The sequence below is a fragment of the Chlorocebus sabaeus genome, chromosome 10 (genome assembly GCF_047675955.1).
Source record: "Chlorocebus sabaeus isolate Y175 chromosome 10, mChlSab1.0.hap1, whole genome shotgun sequence".
Classification (NCBI taxonomy): domain Eukaryota; kingdom Metazoa; phylum Chordata; class Mammalia; order Primates; family Cercopithecidae; genus Chlorocebus; species Chlorocebus sabaeus.
In genome coordinates this window covers 106,126,545-106,149,353 of record NC_132913.1, presented here as the reverse complement: position 1 = coordinate 106,149,353, position 22,809 = coordinate 106,126,545, and the positions used below count along the sequence as shown (strand labels likewise).

General features: G+C 48.8%; 1 protein-coding gene across 7 annotated transcripts; it reads left to right on the top strand.

The window, feature by feature from the left end:
* The first annotated feature begins 92 nt into the window (after window positions 1–92).
* On the top strand, window positions 93–22,670 carry ZNF142 (zinc finger protein 142). Of its 7 annotated transcripts, none has more exons than XM_073020075.1 (11): window positions 93–199; window positions 378–478; window positions 2,734–3,047; window positions 6,291–6,401; window positions 7,297–7,896; window positions 9,064–9,231; window positions 10,454–11,278; window positions 14,078–14,255; window positions 15,359–18,329; window positions 19,859–19,964; window positions 21,788–22,670. In XM_073020075.1, exons 3-11 carry the CDS (start codon window positions 2,768–2,770, stop codon window positions 22,255–22,257), a joined length of 5,709 nt encoding a protein of 1,902 aa, XP_072876176.1. In that variant the 5' UTR covers window positions 93–199; window positions 378–478; window positions 2,734–2,767; the 3' UTR covers window positions 22,258–22,670. The 7 variants fall into 7 exon arrangements, with proteins under 7 accessions (XP_072876176.1, XP_007964485.3, XP_007964491.3 ...); XM_073020076.1 differs by having other exon boundaries at window positions 107–199; window positions 282–478; XM_007966294.3 differs by lacking the exon at window positions 6,291–6,401.
* Window positions 22,671–22,809: the final 139 nt, after the last annotated feature.

The window sequence follows — 22,809 nt, the reverse complement described above, 5'->3', positions numbered from 1 at the left end:
GTACCCGCTGCTCTCAGGACCAAAATCATGACGATGCTCCATCCCAAGCCTTCCAGGTTACAAGCCGCCTTTCCCGTTCGCTGGCTCTTATGATCCAGCTCCCGCCCGACGATGTGGACACTGTCATCACCTCCATTTTACAGACAGGAAAGCTGAGGCCCAGAGAAGCGATGCGACTGTGTCTGTCCAAGGCTACGCGGTGAGTCAGAGCCAGAGGCAAGTGGGAACCTGGGTCTCTGGGCCGGGGCCCGTTATTTCTCCAGACCTCCTCTCTGCCTTAGTCTGTCCTTTCTCTTCCTCAGTCCTCCTGCCCGGAAGATAAGCGTATTTCTTCTCTCGTGCCCACCTGTCTCCTACCTCACCCTGCCCTCCCTCAGGTGAAGGTTCTTAATCTTGACGGCTCAGCGTCCTCCTTGGCTCCCCCCGGAGGCCATGTATGGCCAAGCTGGAAGATTCCCCAGAGCAGCGATAATATTCAGTAAGTGGAGGCTGCGGTTTCCAGAGAACCCCTCTGGCCACGGGAGTGCACTTCCCAGCCACCTTGTGAATCCCTGTGATCTGTTGTTTTGAGTCGTGGGATTCTGGAAATAGGGACTATCAGATTGCAGGATCTTGGGTTTTGTTTGCTTGCTTGTTTGTTTTTTGAGACGGAGTTTCTCGCTCTTGTTGCCCAAGCTGGAGTGCATTGGTGTGATCTCGGCTCACTGCAGCCTCCACCTCCTGGGTTCCAACGATTCTCCTCACTCAACCTCCCTAGTAGCTGGGATGATTACAGGCGTGTGCCACCACGCCCTACTGTTTTTTTGTACTTTTAGTAGAAATGAGGATTCACAATGTTAGCCAGGCTGGTCTCGAATTCCTGACCTCAGGTGATCGGCCCGCCCGTCCACCCGCCGGCTTCCCAAAGTGCTGGGATTACAGGTGTGAGCCACCGTGCCCCGCCTGGTTTCTTCTTTTTTTTTTTTTTTCTTTTTCCATCTTCTCTGTGACTCAATTTCATGAAGTGATTCCTATCATTCTTATTAATTACTGATTATTCAGCTTAAACTCATTTTAGCCATGTATAACAGGGTATGCAATTTAATTGTCATTCATTCCTCAGTTATGTTCCCATATTTAGTTTGAGGCCGTAGTCAGTTAATGAGTTTGAAGTTTCTCCAAACGTGTTATGTTATAGGTGAGGAACCACTGGTTTAGTGCAAGATACCTAGCATTACTCCAGTGCAGCTCCATGTCTGTGCTTTTTCACTGGAAGCTTCGATTGTGGGTGATTTGTGTTCGTTGAAGTGATAACATCAGTATCACAAAGTGATGTCATTGAAGTGATAATGTCAACAAATTACTAAAAAGCTGCACATCTAGGGAGAGAGACTGATGGGTAAAAAACAGTGCAATGTGACCTCGTTTCTGAAAGGGCTGTGTATAGAGTGCCCTCAGGATGCCAGAAGAGAGAAAATTAGAGTGTCAGGAAGCCAGGCCAGCGCAGTGCCTCACGCCTGTAATCCCAGCACTTTGGGAGGCTTGAGGCGGGTGGATCACCTGAGTTTGGGAGTTCAAGACCAGCCTGACCAACATGGAGAAATCCCATCTCTACTAAAAATACAAAATAGTAGCCAGGCACGGTGGCGCATGCCTGTAATCCCAGCTACTCAGGAGACTGAGGCAGGAGAATCGCTTGAACCCAGGAGGCGGAGGTTGCAGTGAGCTGAGATCATGCCACTGCACTCCAGCCTGGGTGACAGACTAAAACTGTCACAAAAAAAAGAATGTCAGGAAGCCTTCATGGTGGAAGTGACATTTGTGTAGCTTCTTCAAGGATAGTTAATTGGTTAGCCAGACGAGAGAAAGATTGAAAAGGGGAAAAGGCGTATCAAGCCAAGAGACGCAAAAGGCTATGAGGGTATGAAAGCAAAAGAGAATGTTGTAAGTCTGGAGAATGGCACATCGTCTGGTTCAGAGATCTGCTGAGGGGAGAAGTGGGAGATGAATCTAGGGAGGTCAGCAGGATCCAGATGATGAAGGAAGGGCCTTCCTTATAATCCATTCTGAGGAATAGTGAGATTATCAAAGGTTAAGAGAGAAAGGGGCCAGGCAAGGTGGCTCACGCCTGTAATCCCAGCACTTTGGGAGGCCAAAGTGGGCCAATCACCTGAGGTCAGAAGTTCGAGATCAGCTTGGCCAACATGGTGAAACTCCATCGCTACTAAAAATACAAAATTTACCCAGGCGTGTGTGTCACCTGCCTGTAGTCCAGCTAGTAGGGAGGCTGAGGCAGGAGAATTGCTTGAACCCAGGAGGTGGAGGTTACAGTGAGCCGAGATCACTCCACTGCACTCCAGCCTGGGTGACAGAGCGAGACTCTGTCTCAAAACAAAAAGGGACTTCTGAGATTCTTTGGCCCCCACCTAATTTTGCTGCAGATAAGAAATCTGAGACCCAAATTGCTTAATGACTTGGCTAAGAGCACTTAGCTAGCGGGAGACAACCTGCAGTCATTCATATGTTGGCCAATACTTGTTGGCTCTCTCCTAATGTTCCATTATCATTTTTATACTTTTTGTTCTGAACATTATCATAAAAGAAAGCCTCTATTTAGTCTCATAAGGTATATGTGGCATATTGCCATGCAAAAAAATGCCTAAGTTGGTGGGCACTGGGCTGTGTACCCACACCAGCTGGGAAGAAAGTAGGAACTCTAACTTTACTTTGTTTTTCTTCTGGTTGGCTTGTCAGCATTTAAGAGGCCAAAACACACAAGTCGGTGGTGATGACAGACCCACTTTTGGACTCACAGCCAGCCCATAGCACCGGAGAGATGGATGGACTGTGTCCTGAGCTATTGCTGATCCCCCCGCCTCTCTCTAACCGTGGAATCCTGGGGCCTGTCCAGAGCCCCTGTCCTTCCGGGGACCCTGCGCCTTTGCCTACTGAGCCAGGCTGCCTGCTGGTAGAGGCCACAGCAACTGAAGAGGGACCAGGGAACATGGAGATCATTGTGGAGACAGTAGCTGGAACCCTGACCCCAGGTGCTCCTGGAGAGACCCCAGGTACAAACACAGTTGCAAGCAGGCCAGTGGGACAGGCAGCTCTGAGGTTTTGTCTGGGTTATTTTTGATTCTGTATAAATATGATGAGAACACAAGGTAGCATCCTATTTTTATACTTGGAGATGTTGTCATTTGGTTTGCAGTTGGTGCATGTTGATTGAAGGCTGGCGAAGTGGTGCACAGCCTTCTACCAAGCTTTTGGCAGTCCTTCCTGCAAGGGCTTCATGTGTGTGCTAGGCAGTAATCCAGAAAGTAAGACCTTTCTGACACCTCTGCCGAATCCTGGCTTGTTCCTACTCTTACAGTCCTTGGAGATTCTTTCCTCCATGTTGACCCTCCTACCCAGGAACTGCAGCCAGGGATTAAGCAAAAACCCTGTCTCTACCACCCTGGGCTTGGCAGGGCTTTCCAGAAGTGATCTGGTATTTCCCTGCCCTAGTTTTTTGTGTATAACATACTTTATTCATCCAAGGCATGTTGTTAAGAGTAAGAGTTGAGGCCTGGTACGGTGGCATGCACCTGTAGTCTCAGCTACTTGGGAGGCTGAAGCAGGAAGATTGCTTGAGCCCAGGAGTTAGAGGCTGCAGTATGTTATGATCATACCTGTGAATAGCGATTGCACTCCAGCTTGGGCAATATAGTGAGACCCCCACCACTTTAAAAACAAAACAAAACAAACAAACAGTAGAAGTTGAGCATTTGTATTTATCTCAGATGAAAGATTCTCCCTTTATTCATCCCATTATTATCACCTCTTATTTTCAGCAAGCTTCCCTGTTTTTTAATTGCCATCCTCCAGCCATAGTTGTCACCACTTCACTTGGCACTATAGTGTAGTGACAAAGAATATTGGGAAAGATTAGCTAATTTGACCATATAATATTTCCAAACTTCCGTATGGTGGGAGAAATTAAAAAAAAAAAAAAAAAAAGAACCTAGGAAAAACATTTGCAATATATAAGAAAGAGTTAATATCTTTTTTTTTTTCTTTTTTTTGAGACAGAGTCTCGCTCGGTCACCCAGGCTGGAGTGCAGTGGCACCATCTCGGCTCACTGTAAGCTCCGCCTCCCGGGTTCACGCCATTCTCCTGCCTCAGCCTCCTGAGTAGCTGGGACTACAGGCGCCCGCCACCACACTCAGCTAATTTTTTGTATTTTTAGTAGAGACAGGGTTTCACTGTGTTAGCCAGGATAGTCTCGATCTCCTGACCTTGTGATCCGCCCACCTCGGCCTCCCAAAGTGCTGGGATTACAGGCATACAGGCATGAGCCACTGCGCCCGGCCAAGAGTTAATATCTTTAAAATTCAAAGAGCCACAATAAGAAAAGGGAACCATCTTTTTTTTTGTTTGCTTTCCTTTTTATGTTTTCTTTTGGTTTTGGGGGTTTTGTTGAGACAAGATCTTGCTCTGCCACCCAAGCTAGAGTACAGTGGCACAGTTATGGCTCACTGCAGCCTTGACCTCCTAGGCTTAAGCAATCCTCTTGCCTCAGCCTCTCATGTAGCTGGGGCCACGGGTGTATACCACCCACACCCAGCTAGTTTTTAAATTTTCTTTTGTAGAGATGAGCCCTCACCTTGTTGCCCAGGCTAGTCTTGAACTCCTGGGCTCAAGCAATCTTCCCACCTCGGCCTCCTAAAGTTTTGGGATTACAGGTATGGGCCATCGCACCCGCAGAAACCTTTTTTTTTTTTTTTTTTAAATGGGAAAAAGAAATCTATGTGCAATGCTCTAAAGAAATAAAAGTAGTAACTATATGGAAGGATGCTTAATCTCACTAGCAAACAAATAAATTCCAGTTAAAAATAAGAGATGCGGCTGGGCATGGTGGTTCATGCCTATAATCCTAGCACTTTGGGAGGCCGAGACAGGCTATTGCCTGAGCTCAGGAGTTTGAGACCAGCCTGGGCAAGATGGTGAAACCCCATCTCTACTAAGATACAAAAAAATCAGCTGGGCGTGGTGGCGGGCATCTGTAATCCCAGCTACTCAGGAGGCTGAGGCACAAGAATTGCTTGAACCCGGGAGGCGGAAGTTGCAGTGAGCCAAGATTGTGCCCCTGAACCACAGCCTGGACAACAAAGCAAGACTCTGTCTCAAAAGAAAAAAAAAAAAATAGGAGATGCACTTTGGCATAAATTAAACATTTTAAATAATACCTAGTGTTGACGAGGCTATAGGAAACACCATGTTATAGATTATGGAGATACAAATTAGTATAATCTTTTGAAGGTCAATTTAGCTACATAGCAAATTTTACAGTTTGCATACTCTGACCACTGTAATTCCACTGTAGGACTCCGTCTTACAGAAAGACATATATACATGCACAAAGATACAAGGATGAGAATATATAGGGGTGCTTTATTTGTAATGGTTGGAAACAGCCCAGATGTCCATCTGTAAGGGCACAATTTATTTATTTTTTAAAATTATTTTTAGAATGGGCAACATAGGGAGACCCCATCTCTACAAAAAATTTAAAAATTAGCCAGGCATGGTGGTGCCTGTAGTCCCACCTACTCAGGAGGCTGAGGTGGGAGAATCGCTTGAGCCCGGGAGGTCAAGGCTGCAGTGAACTATGATCACACCACCACTGCACTGCAGCCTGGGTGACAGAGAGAGACCCTGTTTCCCCCACCATCAGCCAAAAAAATTATTTTTATTTTTTTTGTCCCCAGGGAAGCAAGGGCAGAATTTCATTTTGATTTGTCCATGCTCTGGAAAAAACAAACTGGACAAGAAAGTACGAACTAGATGTAAATGTACTCAAATATAAAAATATCTTTGATATATAGCAAGTGGGAAGAAAAGGGTCAAAAAGAAACACACCAAATTGTGTGTGTGAAGGGGCTGGGTGGTTTTTCTTCCTTTGTATACTTAGGTATCATTTTAGATGTTGCACTGAAATTTTTTTTTTTTTTTTTTGAGACAGAGTTTCACTCTTGTCACCCAGGCTGCAGTGCAATAGTGTGATCTTGGCTCACTGCAACCCCCGCCTCCTGGTTTCAAGTGATTTTCCTGCCTCAGCCTTCTGAGTAACTGGGATTACAGGGATGCGCCACCATGCCCAGGTCATTTAGTATTTTTAGTAGAGATGGGGTTTCTCCATGTTGGTCAGGCTGGTCTCGAACTCCTGACCTCAGGTGATCCACCTGCCTCGGCCTCCCAAAGTGCTGGGATTACAGGCGTGAGCCCCTGGGCCTGGCCTGAAATTTTTTTTTTTTTTTTTTTGAGACAGTCTCTGTTGACCAGGCTGGAGTGCACTGGGCAATCTTGGCTCACTGCAACCTCCACCTCTCAGGTTCAAGCGATTCTCCTGCTTCAGCCTCCCGAGTAGCTGGGACTACAGGTATGTGCCACCACGCCCAGCTAATTTTTTTGTATTTTTAGTAGAAACAGGGTTTCACCATGTTAGCCAGGATGGTCTCGATCTCCTGACCTCGTGATCCGCCTGTCTTGACCTCCCAAAGTTCTGGGATTACAGGTGTGAGCCACCACTCCTGGCCCTGAAATTTTTTTTTAACAAAATAACAATAAAGAGCAAAAGGACCAGCAGAATAAATGTAGGATAAACCTGACCTTGAGTCATGGCTCTACCACTAATAAACATAGTAGTCTTAACCTCGTAGAATCTCAGGACCTTGTTCTCATAAGGCTGTTGGAGGACCAAATGAGAGCTTCAGGACCTTGTTCTCATAAGGCTGTTGGAGGACCAAATGAGAGCGTTTATTAAGCCTTTTTTAATCAAAGTCTTGCCCATTGCTTTTAAAACGGCAGCAATTATTATGGAGAATAATAACTGTTTTCAGAAAGGATATTCTCCATTTTATCCATTCCTGTGCCTTTGTAAAGCTCTTTACAGAATTTGAAAGTAAAGCTCTGATCATTTATATTACAGATATTATCCCTAGTTTGTCATTTTCTTTTGGAAGTTTCTGGTTTTCACTTGGGCAAAATATACTGTCTTAATGCTGTCTGGATTTGCTTGTTTATTCACTCATTTAACAAATGTTTATTAAGCACCTACCTTGTACCAAGTATTGTGCTAGGAGTCCAAACACACATGCCAGATAGATGGTCCCTGACCTTATGGGGCTTCCAGTCCAGGTGTAGGACCAGACTTAAAGTCCATCTGTACTCTACGAATATTAAAAGATTCACCTACATTTTCTACTAGTAACTAACTCCTATGAGTCTTGTTCCATCTGATTCTATGCCTTTCTCTGTCGGTCCTCTGCCTGCAGGTGTCCTGGTAAAGGTGGTGGAGGTGTACTTCTGTGAGCGCTGTGAACAGAGCTTCGCAGAGCCCACTCTGCTGGCCCTGCACCAGTGCAGTGAGACCCATATACAGCCTGTGCAGGGCCTCTCTAGCCCCCCATGCTCTGTAGAGCTGCCTCCCAGCAACCCAACCCTCCCTGGCCCTCTGCAGGGTCAGAGCCCACCAGTTAGTCCCCTATCATGCCCTGTGTGTAGACAGGAGTTTGCCCAACCCCAGGCCCTGAAGAGCCACTTCAAGATTCACCGGGGCACTCCTGACACCTTCTCCTGCCCAGAATCTGGCTGTGTGTTCTCTGCTGAAGATCGCAAGGGTCTGCAGCACCACCTGAGGCAGACTCACAGAGCAGTTCCTGTGCCCTGTTCTTTCCGGGGCTGCCCCCTGCTTTTCGGGAGCCAGCAGGGCATGGAGCTGCACCGGCAGGCGCATTACCCTTTCCACTGCAGCCACTGCAGCTTCATGGGCTCCAACGTCAAACTCTTCCGGCAGCATCAGCGGAGCCATGGTGCTGGGACACAGGGAGAACTTTCTGCCGTTCAGGGCCTTCCATCCCAGGAGCTGCTGCCAGGTATGAGGCCAAGGGCCAAGCAGTTCCTCTCCTGGAGTTCAGCCACAGTTGATCTTATAGGAGAGGCAGTTGTTTCCAAGGCCATGAATGTACATGAATATAAGAGAATCTAGATAGTGGCTCAGGAGGATGGAGTTACTGGATGACATGGGAAGGCATCTTGAAACAGTGGAATATATGGGACAAAGAGGAAGTCTTTGTGACAATGAGTGAAAGTTGGCTTAGGCTACCTGTGGCTTGAAGTTACTTAACCAATATTCTCTAATGATCCATTTCACAGCTTTCTGAGAGCAAAAGCAAAAATGACCATCATTGGCTATGGCCACTGAAGGAATGCCTGTAGACTTTCCTTTAGAGCAACTGGGGATTGAGCAGTAGAAGCCAGGGTTATTTTAAAAAGGAAATAACCGTTTGGGCTAGGCACTGTGGCGCATGCCTGTGATCCCAACAGTTTGGGAGGCCAAGGTGGATGGATCCCTTGAATCCAGGAGTTCAAGACCAGCCTGGCAATGTGGTGAAATCCTGTCTGTACAAAAAATACAAAAATTAGCTGAGTTTGGTGGCGCATGTCTGTAGTCCCAGCTACTCAGGAGGCTGAGGTGGGGGATCACTTGAGCTCAGGAGGCGGAGGTTGCAGGGAGCCAAGATTGCACCACTGCACTCCAGCCTGGATGACAGAGTAAGATGCTGTCTCAAAAAAAAAAAAAAAAAAAAAAAAAAAGAGAGAGGGAGGGAGGGAAAGGAACATTCAAGGGAGATGGTGTTTTACTAGTTGTCATTCCTCTTGGTCCCAAAAAAGCATGAGAGAGCAGAGGAGCAGGAGGAAACAGAGAAAACAGGCCAGGAGAGGCCAGGATTCTGATAAGAGAAGGAATTGCAGTCTACCCATTCTCTACTTTCAGCCCCCTATGACCTCAGTGACCTCACTGCTGTCAAAAGGGGGGCTCTCTGAGGTTTGAGTTACTTTAGACTGGAACATTGCTAATAACTTAGCTCTTGGTCCTCCTATTTCTGTCTTGAGTGGAAATACATTTATACATAAAACCCAAGATTTCCTTATGCTAAAAGTGGAAGAGGGTGATTATTTCAGCCAGTAGGTGGAAAAGTATAAGCATTTAGTGCTGTCATTGGCTCCTGTAGACTTTATCAAGTTTTATGTATCTCCAGCTCCCAAACTGCCTCCAGGAGAGAGAGAACCTTCACAGGAAGCAGGTACACCCCTGCCTGGGCAGGAGACAGCTGAAGAGGAGAATGTAGAGAAAGAAGAGAAGAATGACACCCAGAAGAACTCCCATAAGGCTGTGGATAAAGGCCAAGGGGCTCAGCGACTGGAAGGTAATGACTAAGGCTTGAAGCCCTTGGTGGTGGGGAAGAATGGATTATTGAAACCATGGTATTGAAGCTCTGGGGTTTGTTTTCTGAGCTTTGGTTCGGATCCTTTTATTCTGTTCTACCTTGACTCAAAAGTCAATGTCTAGTGGGAAAATGATGAATGAGTGAATGGTAAAGACTTTAGTAATATAGCATTGGGGTAAATCGAGTTTGCTTCACTGGGCTGGTTTTCCTCAGGCAGAAAACTCTAGCAGGGAAGCAGGAGGTGATCTTCATCATAATATAGAGATGCCAGAAGTTATTAATGATCAACAGCCTATTTTGTCTGGCACTGAGCCCTCAAATACTTTTTTCTGAATCTTTGCTTCCCAGTTTTTCACCTCAGTAGAATATTTGAAAGTCATCCCACAAGGAGCACAAGGAGCACTATCAAGGTGAATAAGAAAGATTTGGTTGTATTTATTATCAACTTCATTATTAGCTAGCGCCTGTGAGCCAGTGTTTAGAAGTAAGAGTTCTTTTTTTTTTTTTTTTTTTGAGACGGAGTCTCACTCTGTCGCCCAGGCTGGAGTGCAGTGGCCGGATCTCAGCTCACTGCAAGCTCCGCCTCCCGGGTTCACACCATTCTCCTGCCTCAGCCTCCCGAGTAGCTGGGACTACAGGTGCCTGCCACCTCTCCCAGCTAGTTTTTTGTATTTTTTAGTAGAGACGGAGTTTCACTGTGTTAGCCAGGATGGTCTTGATCTCCTGACCTCGTGATCCACCCATCTCGGCCTCCCAAAGTGCTGGGATTACAGGCTTGAGCCACCTTGCCCGGCCAAGAGTTCTTTACTTTCTTTTGGCTCACCCCGTTGGAGGCTCTTTTCCTTCTAACTAATCTTGCTGATGCTTCTGCCTGCCCCCATAGAACAAGGCAGGAAAGAACAAGAATGCTCCATTCAGATTGTTTTAAGCAGCTCTAAACAAAGACTCAAGAAGAGCAGGTAGCTGAGTAAAGCACTTCAAACAGGATGTCACAGCAAGGCCTGAGAAGCCCTTGTGGTTTTGCTTCTCTTGAAACTTGAGTTTCTCACCTTTTCTTTGAGACTACAGTGTTTTGAGACCCTTTTGCTTGGTTTCCTGGAGAGAGGCCACACATTGTTTGTGTCTGAGCAAATTGTGGTTCTCGCATTATCTGGCTATCCCCAGAAAAATCTCACTCTCTCAACTCTATTCCCTCTCCCAGGGGATGTGGTCTCTGGCACCGAGTCCCTCTTCAAGACCCATATGTGTCCAGAGTGTAAGCGCTGCTTTAAGAAGCGGACCCATCTGGTGGAACACCTTCATCTCCACTTTCCAGACCCCAGTCTCCAGTGCCCCAACTGCCAGAAGTTCTTCACCAGTAAGAGCAAGCTCAAGACCCATCTGCTGCGGGAGCTGGGTGAAAAGGCCCACCACTGCCCACTGTGCCACTACAGTGCAGTGGAGAGGAATGCACTCAACCGCCACATGGCCAGCATGCATGAAGATATTTCCAACTTCTACTCAGACACCTATGCCTGTCCTGTCTGCCGTGAGGAATTCCGCCTCAGCCAGGCCCTCAAGGAGCACCTCAAGAGCCACACGGCAGCAGCCGCGGCAGAGCCGGTACCCCTTCGCTGCTTTCAGGAGGGCTGCAGCTATGCAGCACCCGACCGCAAGGCCTTCATTAAGCACCTGAAGGAGACCCATGGGGTGCGGGCTGTGGAGTGCCGCCATCACTCATGTCCCATGCTCTTCGCCACAGCCGAAGCCATGGAGGCCCACCACAAGAGCCACTACGCCTTCCACTGCCCCCACTGTGACTTTGCTTGTTCCAATAAGCACCTATTCCGTAAACACAAGAAGCAGGGCCACCCTGGCAGTGAAGAGCTGCGCTGCACCTTCTGCCCCTTTGCCACCTTCAACCCAGTGGCTTACCAGGATCATGTAGGCAAGATGCATGCTCATGAAAAGATCCACCAGTGTCCTGAGTGCAGCTTTGCCACTGCCCACAAGAGGGTGCTCATCCGACACATGCTTCTACATACCGGTAGGATGGTTTCCATCCTTACAATAATGTTGTAATAATGATGGTGGTGATACTGGCTACAAAGGGCCTTCTATACATTTTCTCATTTGACCCAAAATTCGTAGAGATAGATCTAGTATTCCAGGTTTACAAATGAGCCTTGAGTGTCACTTAGCTAGTAAACTAGTAGAGCTAGGATTTGAATCCATGCAGTCTGATTCCAGAGCCTGTGCTCTAACCACTGTGGTGCTGTGCCTCTCAAGCCCCTGTCCAGTTCTGCCCACCCCTAGTCAGGCTTGAGTGGGTTAACATCAAGCCTGAAGAAACCCAAACCAGGACAAATTACCTTACGTTGCAATTCATGTTTTGGGATGTGCTAAGAGAGACAGGGCGAGGGGACTGAGCCGTCCACATGCATATGGCCTTCTATAGCTTGGGTGTCCATGACACTGAACAAGATCACCTCCAGTGATCTGGAAGTTGCAGATGTTTAACTGGCACTCGTAACTGTCTTCCAGCATTCTTGATGCTTTAGGTAACAACCAAACCAAGCTTCCTGCTACAGCATCATCCCATTTGTGATCTCTATGTCAACATCAGTGGATTGACAAGACATTTTTAGAATTTTCATCAAAGACACTGGTTTGGGAGAAAAAATATTAGGTAGCCTGGGACAAAGCCATTATTCTCATTGAACTCATTCCTGTACATGCTTTAGTCCCAGAATCTCATGTTTCTGAGGTCTTTCCAAGAGTTTTAATCTTATAAGTAAGGTAGGTAAAGATGAGAAAAGAGACAAACTCTGAGACCTACTTTAAGACGACACAGATAGTGTTAGAACTCTGCAGAGTACCATGTTGCCAGCCTTTCACCATAGGGAATGGGGCTGGGTGAGTGGGCAGGGACAACAAGGAGGGGTCCTGAAGGAACCTGGCCCAGCCTGTCAGTGCCAGGTCTTGACCATCAACATGAACAGCTCACCTTTGAGTTCTCACTGAGTTTCACTGACAACTTTGGAACATCTCATATACTCTTTATACCAACCTTTTGGAGACAAGGAAACAGACTGCTCGAAGCCACATGGTAGTTGGCTAGGATTTAAACTACCACTTAATGGCTCTATGATTTATCTGTGCCTCGGTTTCCCTATCTGTAAAATGAGGGTGATAATAGCACCTGCCTCTTTTTTTTTTTTTTTTTTTCTTTTTTTTTTTTTCTTTTTTTTTTTAATTTATTATTATTAAACTTCAAGTTGTAGGGTACATGTGCACAACGTGCAGGTTTGCTACATATGTATACTTGTGCCATGTTGGTGTGCTGCACCCATCAACTCGTCATTTACATCAGGTATAACTCCCAATGCAATCCCTCCCCCCTCTAGCACCTGCCTCTTAAGGATATTCTGAAAATCTGCGGAGAGGCGGCCTTTTTTTTTTTTTTTTTTTTTTTTTTTGAGGCAGAGTCTTGCTCTGTCGCCCAGGCTGGAGTGCAGTGGCCGGATCTCAGCTCACTGCAAGCTCTGCCTCCCAGGTTTACGCCATTCTCCTGCCTCAGCCTCCCGAGTAGCTGGGACTACAGGCGCCCGCCACCTCGCCCGGCTAGATTTTTGTATTTTTTAGTAGAGACCGGGTTTCACCGTGTTAGCCAGGATGGTCTTGATCTCCTGACCTCGTGATCCGCCCGTCTCGGCCTCCCAAAGTGCTGGGATTACAGGCTTGAGCCACCGCGCCCGGCCTTTTTTTTTTTTTTTTTTTTTTTTGAGAGTACAGTAGCCCAATCTCGGCTCACTACAAGCTCCGCCTCCCGGGTTCCCTCCATTCTCCTGCCTCAGCCTCCCGAGTAGCTGGGACTACAGGCACCCGCCACCACGCCCAGCTAATTTTTTGTATTTTTAGTATAGACAGAGTTTCACCATATTAGCCAGGATGGTCTCGATCTCCTGACCTTGTGATCCGCCCACGTTGGCCTCTCAAAATGCTGGGATTATAGGCGTGAGCTACCGTGCTCAGCTAAGAGGAGGCATTTTTTTACAAAGTGCTCAGAAGAATGCTATTCACATAGTAAGAACTTTGTTCATGTTGGCTGTTAATATTTTTATTACTATGTTGGACTTCAGATCAGAATTCTTGACCATTCTGTTCTGTTGTCTCATTTATTTTTCCTTTTCTGGAAAACAAAAGAATTAGGCTAAGTAGAGCAGTTGACCATAGTGACAGCAAACTGTAAAACAAATCAAGAGTGGACTTTAAGCTAGTTTTGAAAAGCTTGGGCTGGGCACGGTGGCTCATGCCTATAATCCCAACACTTTACGAGGCCAAGGTAGGCGGATGACCTAAGGTCAGGAGTTCGAGAACAGCCTGGCTAACATGGTGAAACCCTGTCTCTACTAAAAATACAAAAAATTTAGCTAGGCATGGTGGCGGGCGCCTATAATCCCAGCTACTCGGGAGGCTGAGACACAAGAATCGCTTGAGCCCGGGCAGCTGAGCTTGGCAGTGACCTGAGGTCACGTCACTGTACTCCAACCTTGGCGACAGAGTGAGACTCTGTCTCAATTTAAAAAACAGAAAGGAAAAAAAAGAAAAGAAAAGCTTGGTCTTTACTTTCTTCCCATCTTCATTGGTGTGAAAGTTGGGGGAGTAGTTATCTGAGAGGGCTGTGAAGCAGCCTTCATTATTGTGAGGTTTTCACCGTTGCAGGTAGCACATGAAGCTGTTGTTCCTCACTGGCATCAGGGCAGCCTTGCTGGAAGAAATGGTCTGTCCACTTGCTCTGTATCTGACCTGTGTTCTCTCCCCTCATCCTCATCCCCCATATAAGGTGAGAAGCCTCACAAGTGTGAGCTGTGTGACTTCACATGTCGAGACGTGAGCTACCTATCGAAGCACATGCTGACCCACTCCAACACCAAGGATTACATGTGCACTGAATGTGGCTATGTCACCAAGTGGAAGCACTACCTCCGTGTGCACATGCGAAAACATGCAGGGGACCTCAGGTACAATAACACACACATAGGCCTCCGTCCCAATCCCAAGAACCTTATGCCAAGCTAGCTTCCTCTTGGATCTAACTTCTGGCCCTATTGCTTTCTCCCATCCCTGGAGAGTCTCCTCCTAAGGCTGGGTGCAGTGACTCACACCTGTAATCCCAGCACTTTGAGAGGGCGGGGCGGGCAAATTACTTGAACTTGGGAGTTCAAGGCCATCTGGGCAACACCCCATCTCTACTAAAACTACAAAAATTATCTGGGCATGGTAGCAGACACCTGTAATGCCAGCTTCTTGGGAGGCTGAAGCACTGGAATTGCTTGAGCCAGGAGGAGGAGGTTGCAATGAGCCGAGATTGCACCACTGTACTCCAGCCTGGGTGACAGAGTAAGACTGTGTTTCAAAAAAGAAAAGGAAAGAAAAAAGAGAGTCTTTTCATAACACCCTTCTCTGTTCCCACTGTCTCAACTGCATTGCCTACAGCTGGCCCCTGTGACTGGCTCAGTCACATGGCGAGCACTCTCTGGGCTCTGGTAAGGGAGTATAGACCTACAGTATAGGCCTAGAGGCTAAGGTGTACTTGAGTTCTCAGAGTTTGTCCCTGGGAAAGTGAATAGACTCTATATTCATGCCCCAGTCTTGGCCACTTCCAAATCCAGGCAAGTTCTCTGACCTGTGGCACAGCTGGCTAAGGGGTTTCTAGAGCTGTCATGCTTATGTGGGAGAAGGGAAACGAGGCACAGAAACCTGCCCTGTGGAGTTGTAGCCACATCAGCTCCTTGGAAATGTACAGTGGGTCATGCTGATTCGTGATTATTTTAGGAAGGCAGTACAGAGTAGGGCTTAGAACACAGGCCCTGAAGCTAGGCTGTCTCTGCTCCTGGCTTCCTTTGTAACCAACCTTAGGCAAGTTATTAACGTCTGTGATTTAGTTTTTCTCCCGTGGACAATAGAGATACCAGTTTCATAGGGTAGTGAAAAGGAGGGTTTTATCAGGTGACACATGTACGATACTGAGCGCAGAGCCTGGCCCACAGTAAGTATTTACTGAGTGATTCTTAGTTGTTGTGATTAATTATTGTGATTGCCTCCCCCTTTCTCTCCTCACCAGGTATCAGTGCAACCAGTGCTCCTATCGCTGCCACCGGGCTGATCAGCTGAGCAGCCACAAGCTGCGGCATCAGGGCAAGTCTCTGATGTGTGAGGTGTGTGCCTTCGCCTGCAAGCGGAAGTATGAGCTACAGAAGCACATGGCTTCCCAGCACCACCCTGGCACACCGGCCCCGCTCTACCCTTGTCACTACTGCAGTTACCAGAGCCGCCACAAGCAGGCTCTGCTGAGCCATGAGAACTGCAAGCATACCCGCCTGCGTGAGTTCCACTGTGCCCTCTGTGACTACCGCACCTTCAGTAACACCACACTCTTGTTCCACAAACGCAAGGCCCATGGCTATGTGCCTGGAGACCAGGCCTGGCAGCTCCGCTATGCGAGCCAGGAGCCAGAAGGGGCCATGCAGGGCCCAACACCCCCACCAGATTCAGAGCCCTCAAGCCAGCTGTCTGCCCAGTCCAAGGGGCCAGGTCACAAACCTGGGACTGTGGTGGACCCCAGCTTGGACCAGGCCCTGCCAGAGACAAGTGAGGAGGTCAACACTGGAAGACAGGAGGGCAGTGAGGCTCCCCATGGGGTTGACCTGGTTGGCAGTTCCAGCCCAGCAGAGGTGGAAGAGGGCAGCTGCACACTACACCTAGAGGCCCTGGGAGTAGAGCTGGAGTCTGTGACTGAGCCACCCCTTGAGGAGGTCACTGAAACAGCCCCTATGGAGTTCAGGCCCCTGGGACTGGAAGGGCCAGACGGACTGGAAGGACCAGAGCTATCTAACTTTGAAGGTATTGGGACTTCTGACTTGGGTGCCGAAGAAAATCCCCTTCTGGAAAAGCTAGCGTCTGAGCCCTCCACAAATCCATCCTTAGAGGAGGCCCCTAACAACTGGGTAGGAACCTTCAAGGCAACTCCACCTGCTGAGACAGCATCCTTGCCCCCGTTACCTGAGTCAGAGTCGTTACTCAAGGCTCTAAGGAGACAGGATAAAGAACAAGCAGAGGCATTGGTGCTAGAGGGGCGGGTGCAGATGGTAGTGATCCAGGGAGAGGGGCGAGCCTTCCGCTGCCCCCACTGCCCTTTTATCACTCGCCGGGAGAAGGCCCTGAATCTGCACTCCAGGACTGGGTGCCAGGGCCGCCGAGAGCCCCTGCTGTGCCCTGAGTGTGGGGCTAGCTTCAAGCAACAGCGTGGCCTCAGCACCCATCTGCTGAAGAAGTGCCCTGTTCTGCTCAGAAAGAACAAGGGCTTGCCCAGACAAGATTCACCCATCCCTCTGCAACCTGTGCTCCCGGGTACCCAGGCCTCAGAGGACACAGAAGGTGGGAAGCCCCCACCTGCACCACTAGAAACAGAGCTACTGCTTCCGAAAGATGTTCCTTTGGAGCTTCCCAAGGAGCCAGAAGAAACAGAAGAGCCTCTTGCCACAGTCTCTGGTTCCCCAGTCCCTCCTGCAGGAAACTTCTTGCCCAGAGAGGCCCCTAAGAAGCACTGCTTTGACCCAGTCCCTCCTGCAGGAAACTCCTCGCCCACAGAGGCCCCGAAGAAACACCGCTTTGAGCAGGGCAAGTTTCACTGCAACTCCTGCCCATTCCTCTGTTCCCGGCTCTCCTCTATTACCTCTCACGTGACTGAAGGCTGCAGGGGAGGACGTGGCGGGGGAGGAAAACGAGGGACCCCCCAGACCCAGCTTGTGTCCCCATTGAGCAATGGGGACTCTGCTCCCCTGAAGAATGGGAGTACAGAGTCCAGATCTGGTGATGGGGATACAGTTCTGGTTCAAAAGCAGAAGGGGGCTCGCTTCTCCTGCCCCACATGTCCCTTTAGCTGCCAGCAGGAACGGGCTCTGAGGACTCACCAGACCCGGGGCTGCCCCCTCGAGGAGTCTAGAGAGCTGCACTGCAGCCTCTGCCCATTCACTGCTCCTGCTGCCTCTGCCTTGAGGCTCCACCAGAAGCGGAGGCACCCCACTGCGGCCCCAGCCCGTGGGCCCCGGCCCCATCTGCAGTGTGGGGACTGTGGCTTCACCTGTAAACAGAGCCGTTGCATGCAGCAGCACCGGCGGCTCAAGCACGAGGGGGTGAAGCCTCATCAGTGCCCCTTCTGTGACTTTTCCACCACCAGACGGTACCGGTTAGAGGCTCACCAGTCCCGACACACAGGCATTGGCCGCATCCCCTGCAGCTCTTGCCCCCAGACATTTGGTACCAACTCGAAACTGCGCTTGCACCGGCTAAGGGTACATGACAAAACACCCACCCACTTCTGTCCACTTTGTGACTATAGTGGCTACCTTCGCCATGACATTACTCGTCATGTCAACAGCTGCCACCAAGGCACCCCAGCCTTTGCCTGCTCCCAGTGTGAAGCCCAGTTCAGCTCAGAGACAGCACTTAAGCAGCATGCTCTGCGCCGACACCCCGAGCCTGCACAGCCTGCCCTTGGCTCTCCTGCAGAGACCACTGAGGGCCCCCTGCACTGTTCCCGCTGTGGGTTGCTATGCCCCAGCCCTGCCAGCTTACGAGGACACACCCGTAAACAGCACCCACGGCTTGAGTGTGGGGCCTGCCAGGAGGCCTTCCCCAGCCGACTGGCTCTGGATGAGCACCGGAGGCAGCAGCATTTCAGCCACCGCTGTCAGCTCTGTGACTTTGCTGCCCGGGAGCGGGTGGGCCTGGTGAAGCACTACCTGGAACAGCATGAGGAGACTTCAGCAGCTGTGGCAGCCTCAGATGGGGATGGGGATGCTGGCCAGCCCCCTCTGCACTGCCCCTTTTGTGACTTCACGTGCCGCCATCAGCTGGTACTAGATCACCATGTGAAAGGGCATGGGGGCACTCGTCTCTACAAGTGCACCGATTGTGCTTACAGCACCAAGAACCGGCAGAAGATCACCTGGCACAGCCGCATCCACACTGGGGAAAAGCCTTACCACTGTCACCTCTGCCCTTATGCCTGTGCTGATCCCTCTCGCCTCAAGGTAATGTCAGAGGATATGGGGCAGGAAGTGGAAGGAGCACAGGCTCTGGAGTTACACTGCCTGGGTTCTGTAAAGCTGATGCCTCCAGATATTAGCTCTGTGACTTTGGGAAAGTTCCTTTACCAAGCCTCAGATTATTCATCTGTTAAAAAGGAGATAATACCAACTTCATAGGGTTGTTGTAAAGATAAAGTTCCATATTGTGGCTCACACCTGTAATCTCAACACTTTGAGATACGAAAGTAGGAGGATCGCTTGAAGACGGGAGTTGAGGGCCACTCGGCAGCAAATTGAGATCCCATTACAAAAAAAATTTTTTAATTAGCTAGGCATGGTGGTATATACCTGTAGTCCCAGTTACTCAGGAGGCTGAGGTGGGAGGATTTCTTGAGCCTAGGAATTTGAGGCTGCAGTGAGCTATGATCATGCCACTGCACCCCAGCCTGGGTAACAGAGCAAGACCCCATTCTAAAAATTGGGGTTAGGCGCGGTGGCTCATGCCTGTAATCCCAGCACTTTGGGAGGCCGAGGTGGGCGGATCATGAGGTCAGGAGATCAAGACCATCCTGACTAACACTGTGAAACCCCGTCTCTACTAAAAATACAAAAAATTAGCAGGGCGTGGTGGCAGGTGCCTGTAGTCCCAGCTACTCAGGAGGCTGAGGCAGGAGAATGGTGTAAACCCAGGAGGCAGAGCTTGCAGTGAGCCGAGATCACGCCATTCCACTCCAGCCTGGGCGACAGAGTGAGACTCTGTCTCAAAAATAAATAAGTAAATAAAAATTTATTGGCCAGGTGCAGTGGCTCATGCCTGTAATCCCAGCACTTTGGGAGGCCAAGGCCAGAGGACTGCTTGAGCCCAGGAGTTTGAAACCAGCCAGGGCAACATGTGGAGACTCTGTCTTTATAAAAATTTTTTTAATTAACTGGACCTTGTGGTACATGCATGTAGTCCCAGCTACTTGGGAGGCTGAGGTGGGAGGATCGATTTAGCCCAGGACGTTAAGGCTGCAGAGAGCTGTGACCATGCCAGTTCACTCCAGCCTGGGCAATAGAGTGAGACCCTGTCTCTTTAAAAAAAAAAATCCCTAGCAAGAAACTGAAGATTAAGAAAAATGAAGTTCCATAATGTCTGCTTGCCATATGATAAAGGCACAAAATAGGGTGAGAACAATCTAGATAATAACAGCTAACATTTATTGAGCACTTACTATATTTCTAGCACTATAATTCTAATCATTTCAAAAATATGAGATATAGATACTTTATTCCCCATTTTATAGATTAGTAGTCCGAGAATTAGGGATTAAACCATCTGGGACATAGCTAGTAAGTGACAGAGCTAAGGCAAACCTAGGATACCAAACTGACAAAACTCAGGGACCTGGTTGGTAAGCGGCCTATGGACAGGATGGGAGCAGGGAACAGGGTTATCTGCCAACAGTTTCTCTGCCTATTTACCCCTACTTCTACATCCAGTGAGTACCAAAGGGTACACATTTTCTGCTTTTTGCTCTTGCCTCTTCCAGTACCACATGCGGATCCACAAGGAGGAACGGAAGTACCTGTGCCCTGAGTGTGGCTATAAGTGCAAGTGGGTCAACCAGCTCAAATACCACATGACCAAGCACACAGGTGAGTCTGTGTGGTTTCACAGGCCTGAAGGCTTCCCTTGTTCCCTGGCAAACCTCACCTCACCAAGGTTGGTCCTTGTTCCAATTCAGGGCCAACATCAATTTTCACATTGGGAGTAGAGGGTAGGCTGGGGTTGTATGTGCCAGAATGGCTCCCCAACCCACTGAAGACCTGTCAGAATCAGAAGGGTAAACCTGAGAACCTGTGCATATGTTATTTCCGAAAGCTTCCCAGGTGACTGTGTTACGAGGTCAGTCATTTTTCCCCTCGTGAGAACCCCCAACTCAAACTTGGGTGACTGAGGGCAGATTTGCCTGGCTCTTATACAGACATGACAGAACTATCATGAGTTAAAAAGGAGAAAGTGGAGGGGTCTCCTGTTCCAGTCTGTCCTTTTCTTCTCCTGGGTATGGATGGACTCCACAAACTCGGTTCTTGAAAGCACACAATCATGTGCTTGTGCTTACTGCATCTGATCTTCCCTGTGTGGAGGATTTCAAGGCCCTCTGCTTTTGTGAATGCCACTTCTTTCACCTCTACCTCTTCCCTCCTAAGTATTTCTTTTTCTTTTTTTTTTTTTTTTCTTTTTTTTGAGACGGAGTCTCACTCTGTTGCCCAGCCCAGAGTGCAGTGGCGCAGTCTCAGCTCCCTGCAAGCTCTGCCTCCCAGGTTCACACCATTCTCCTGCCTCAGCCTCCCGAGTAGCTGGGACTACAGGCACCTGCCACCACGCCCAGCTAATTTTTTGTATTTTTAGTAGAGACGGGATGGGGGTTTCACCATATTAGCCAGAATGGTCTCCTAAAGTGCTGGGATTACAGGCGTGAGCCACCGTGCCTGGCCCCTCCTAAGTACTTCTTTTACTTTTTTTTTTTTTTTTTTTTTTTTTCAGTGACAGAGTCTTGCTCTGTTGCCTATGCTGGAGTGCAGTGGTACAGTCATAGCTCACTACAACCTCAAACTCCTGGGTACACATGATCTTCTTGCCTTAGCCTCCCAAGTAGCTGGGACTACAAGTACACACCACCACGCCCACCTAATTTTTTTGTAGAGACAGGGTCTCACTTTGTTGCCCAGGCTGGTCTTTGGCTTTTCGAGTTGAACTAGCAGTTGTGTTTAAATGAATTGACAAATTCCATGAGTACCCTGTGACCAAAAGAGGGTTATTTCCCATGTGGAAACCCTTCCATATTTGAGTATTCATTACTCTCATGTAGCTAGTTGGTTAGAGGTCCAGTTAATCTTCAGCATCTATTGGGCACCCACAACATTGATTGCTGGGACTACAACATTGATTTCTTGTTGATGTATAAGGACTCTGTGTTGGAAAGGCACAGAAATGTCAGACAGGGCCGGGCGCGGTGGCTCATGCCTATAATCCCAGCACTTTGGGAGGCCAAGGAGGGCAGATCACCGGAGGTCTAGAGTTCGAGACCAGCCTGGCCAACATGGTGAAACCCTGTCTCTACTAAAATACAAAATTAGCCAGGTGTGGTGGCGCATGCCTGTTATTCCAGCACTTGGGAGATTGAGGCAGGAGAATCACTTGAACCTGGGAGGCAGAGATTATTGTGAGCAGAGATTATGCCACTGCACTCCAGCCTGGGCAACAAGAGCAAAACTCCATCTTAAAAAAAAAAAAAAAAAAAAAGGAAAAAGAAAAAGAAATGTCAAACAGGACTGGGGGACTGGAGCATTCCAAAGATACGGTCATTAGTCAACTTGCTGCTTGCATTCTTTATATCCACCGATCACAGTAACTCCATGGCCCACTGAACCTTGCTCCACCGCCTTTCAATGGTGATTTGTTCTCTGCCCTGTAGGACTGAAGCCATACCAGTGTCCTGAGTGTGAGTACTGCACCAACCGGGCTGATGCACTGCGTGTGCACCAGGAGACCCGGCATCGAGAAGCACGGGCTTTCATGTGTGAGCAGTGCGGCAAGGCCTTCAAGACGCGCTTCCTGCTGCGCACCCACCTTCGCAAGCACAGTGAGGCCAAACCCTATGTGTGCAACGTGTGCCACCGTGCTTTCCGCTGGGCTGCTGGCCTGCGCCATCATGCCCTCACCCACACCGACCGCCACCCCTTCTTTTGCCGCCTCTGCAACTACAAGGCCAAGCAAAAGTTCCAGGTGGTCAAGCACATACGCAGGCACCACCCTGACCAAGCCGACCCAAACCAGGGTGTGGGCAAAGACCCCACCACCCCCACAGTGCACCTGCATGATGTGCAGCTGGAGGATCCCAGCCCTCCTGCTCCTGCCACTCCCCACACTGGACCTGAGGGCTGAAAGCCTGCCCCACCTGAATAGGAAGAGGGTATGGTCTGAGATGTGCAGACTGGGATCAGCACTAACCTGAGGAGCCTAAGGAAGGACTGGCTTTTGGGGAGCAAGGGTGACTAGAACCCTCCTGGGACTCTGGCTATAGTACTTTGAAATTATCACCCATATAAAAGGGGGACATGGACTACAATGTTGATTTCTTATTGCTGTACATTGTGTTTTTAACCTGCGAGTTCCCGGTTTCTTCACCATCACTCCATCAAAGTCCCTGGCTATAAGATCTGGATTTTACCCACTCAATCTTCTCTTTCCTTCTTACTGTGTCAAGTCCTATTTTCTTTCAGAATCTTCTAAAAACAGTTGTATCTAACCGCATGTGCTGTTGTGCCTAATGCTCTATAAAGCATGTTAAACATAAAGTGGTTACTACATCATAGATTTATCCAAATCCCTGTCTTAACATTTCCAGGCTGTCATCTTGATCAACTCTGTCCCCTCTCAGACCTCTGCCTCCCTTTTGTCTCCTTCCATCTTCACTCAGTATTGATTCTGAAACAG

Excerpts from the sequence above, each read along its gene's own strand:
- ZNF142 (XM_073020075.1), top strand. The coding sequence starts at position 2,768 with ATGACAGACCCACTTTTGGACTCACAGCCAGCCCATAGCACCGGAGAG. Across the intron at positions 11,279-14,077 it reads ACACATGCTTCTACATACCG|GTGAGAAGCCTCACAAGTGT; the intron begins GTAGGATGGTTT and ends CCCCCATATAAG. Across the intron at positions 18,330-19,858 it reads CTGATCCCTCTCGCCTCAAG|TACCACATGCGGATCCACAA; the intron begins GTAATGTCAGAG and ends TGCCTCTTCCAG.